The sequence below is a fragment of the Cystoisospora suis genome (genome assembly GCF_002600585.1).
Source record: "Cystoisospora suis strain Wien I chromosome Unknown contig_4375, whole genome shotgun sequence".
Lineage (NCBI taxonomy): Eukaryota > Apicomplexa > Conoidasida > Eucoccidiorida > Sarcocystidae > Cystoisospora > Cystoisospora suis.
This window is the reverse complement of record NW_027157167.1, coordinates 5041-6325: the sequence shown is the minus strand read 5'-3', so window position 1 is coordinate 6325 and position 1285 is coordinate 5041. Positions and strand designations below refer to the sequence as shown.

At 53.9% G+C, this 1285-nt stretch overlaps 1 protein-coding gene across 1 annotated transcript; it reads left to right on the top strand.

The window, feature by feature from the left end:
* Nucleotides 1–23: 23 nt before the first annotated feature.
* On the top strand, nt 24–918 carry CSUI_008013 (uncharacterized protein; the record flags this gene model as incomplete). Its single annotated transcript, XM_068068153.1, has 1 exon — nt 24–918. A coding segment is annotated over exon 1 (390 nt), but the record flags the coding sequence as incomplete, so codon positions are not given.
* Nucleotides 919–1285: the final 367 nt, after the last annotated feature.

The window sequence follows — 1285 nt, the reverse complement described above, 5'->3', positions numbered from 1 at the left end:
GGTGTTGTCGTGTACTGGTGGCAAGTTAGTTGACGGTATCACAGCTCAAAGAACTTTGGGCTGGCCAATGGTCTCGGAAGGAACTAGCGCGTTTATGAAAGGTGGCTACCGGAGACGCCTTCCGTAGTTTTCAAGTGCCTAGAGGCGACCACCAGCCAGTACTTCTTCTGCGCTCACGCGGTGTCGCCCGCGACTTTGTGATAAAATGGAGAGATATTGTCTTGTCCCGGCCACCCTCAGTCACATCCAGCGCGATGGCGGTGCTGCTCTCGTTTGAGGGAGGGAGGCTCGCACTGCATGACGGCCATGCAGGCGGTTTCAGTTTGGTACGCCAAAGAAAACGACAGTGCAACAGTCGCAATGCATGTGGGCCCCCCGGAAAGAGCAGGCAGCACACGAGAAGAAATGACTGCGTTGATCTCCGTTTTTTTTCTGAGATGATAAACGAATGAATGAGGGATTTTTCTGTACGCTTCACACACCTACGTTAGATGCCGCAGAGACTGACTGGTAAAGATTTTCCCCCATGCAGCATTGTCTCGGAATCCCACATGTTTTCAGTTGCGTACTCTCTTCAGGCCTCCTGCGTCGGCCTTGTCCTTGCTCTCGTGCTGTCCACGATGGTGAGGAGATTCTCGTAACTGTACTTTGGATGAGAAAGCCGCGCTCTCTGCAGCAAGCGCACGTGTGGCTCCTTCCGACACATGCGGCGTTCAGTTTCCCTTTTCAGGTTGACATTCCTCTGGGCGTGAGAAGCTGGTGTAAGTTTCCCTCCTTATCAGCGTTGCCTGGATGCCTTTGTCCACGAGAGGAAACGGTTGCAGTCTTGTGGCGAGCACAACGGCGTGGCAAAAAGGAGCAGCGTGTACACCTTTGTAAGACGGTTCTGGTACCTGCCCCACGAAAGTGCACGTGCCACCATACCCACGTCGATGCCATGAACGAGTGAGCTCTTGTGCTTCCGCCGAGGTGGCCTGAGGCATCCCGGATCCTTCGTCCCACCTTCCCGCGTGGCCTGCTAACTATTCTGGCTGTCACGTCAATACGGTTACAACCTGGGAAGGCCGTAGCCGATAACGAAAATGCTACATGAATGTCCGGGTGAGGCTACGAGACGTAGGAAGCAAGAAAGCTTGACAGATCAGCATGTGCACGGCAGCTTTCCGCAATTCACTTGGGCGACGCCAGTGAAACTATTGTAGTGATGTCACTACGGAGAGACCACGCTTGTTGCGTCGGGAAGCGGAGTGAGACAAACCCAGTTTTCACACGGTCAGAAGTCACT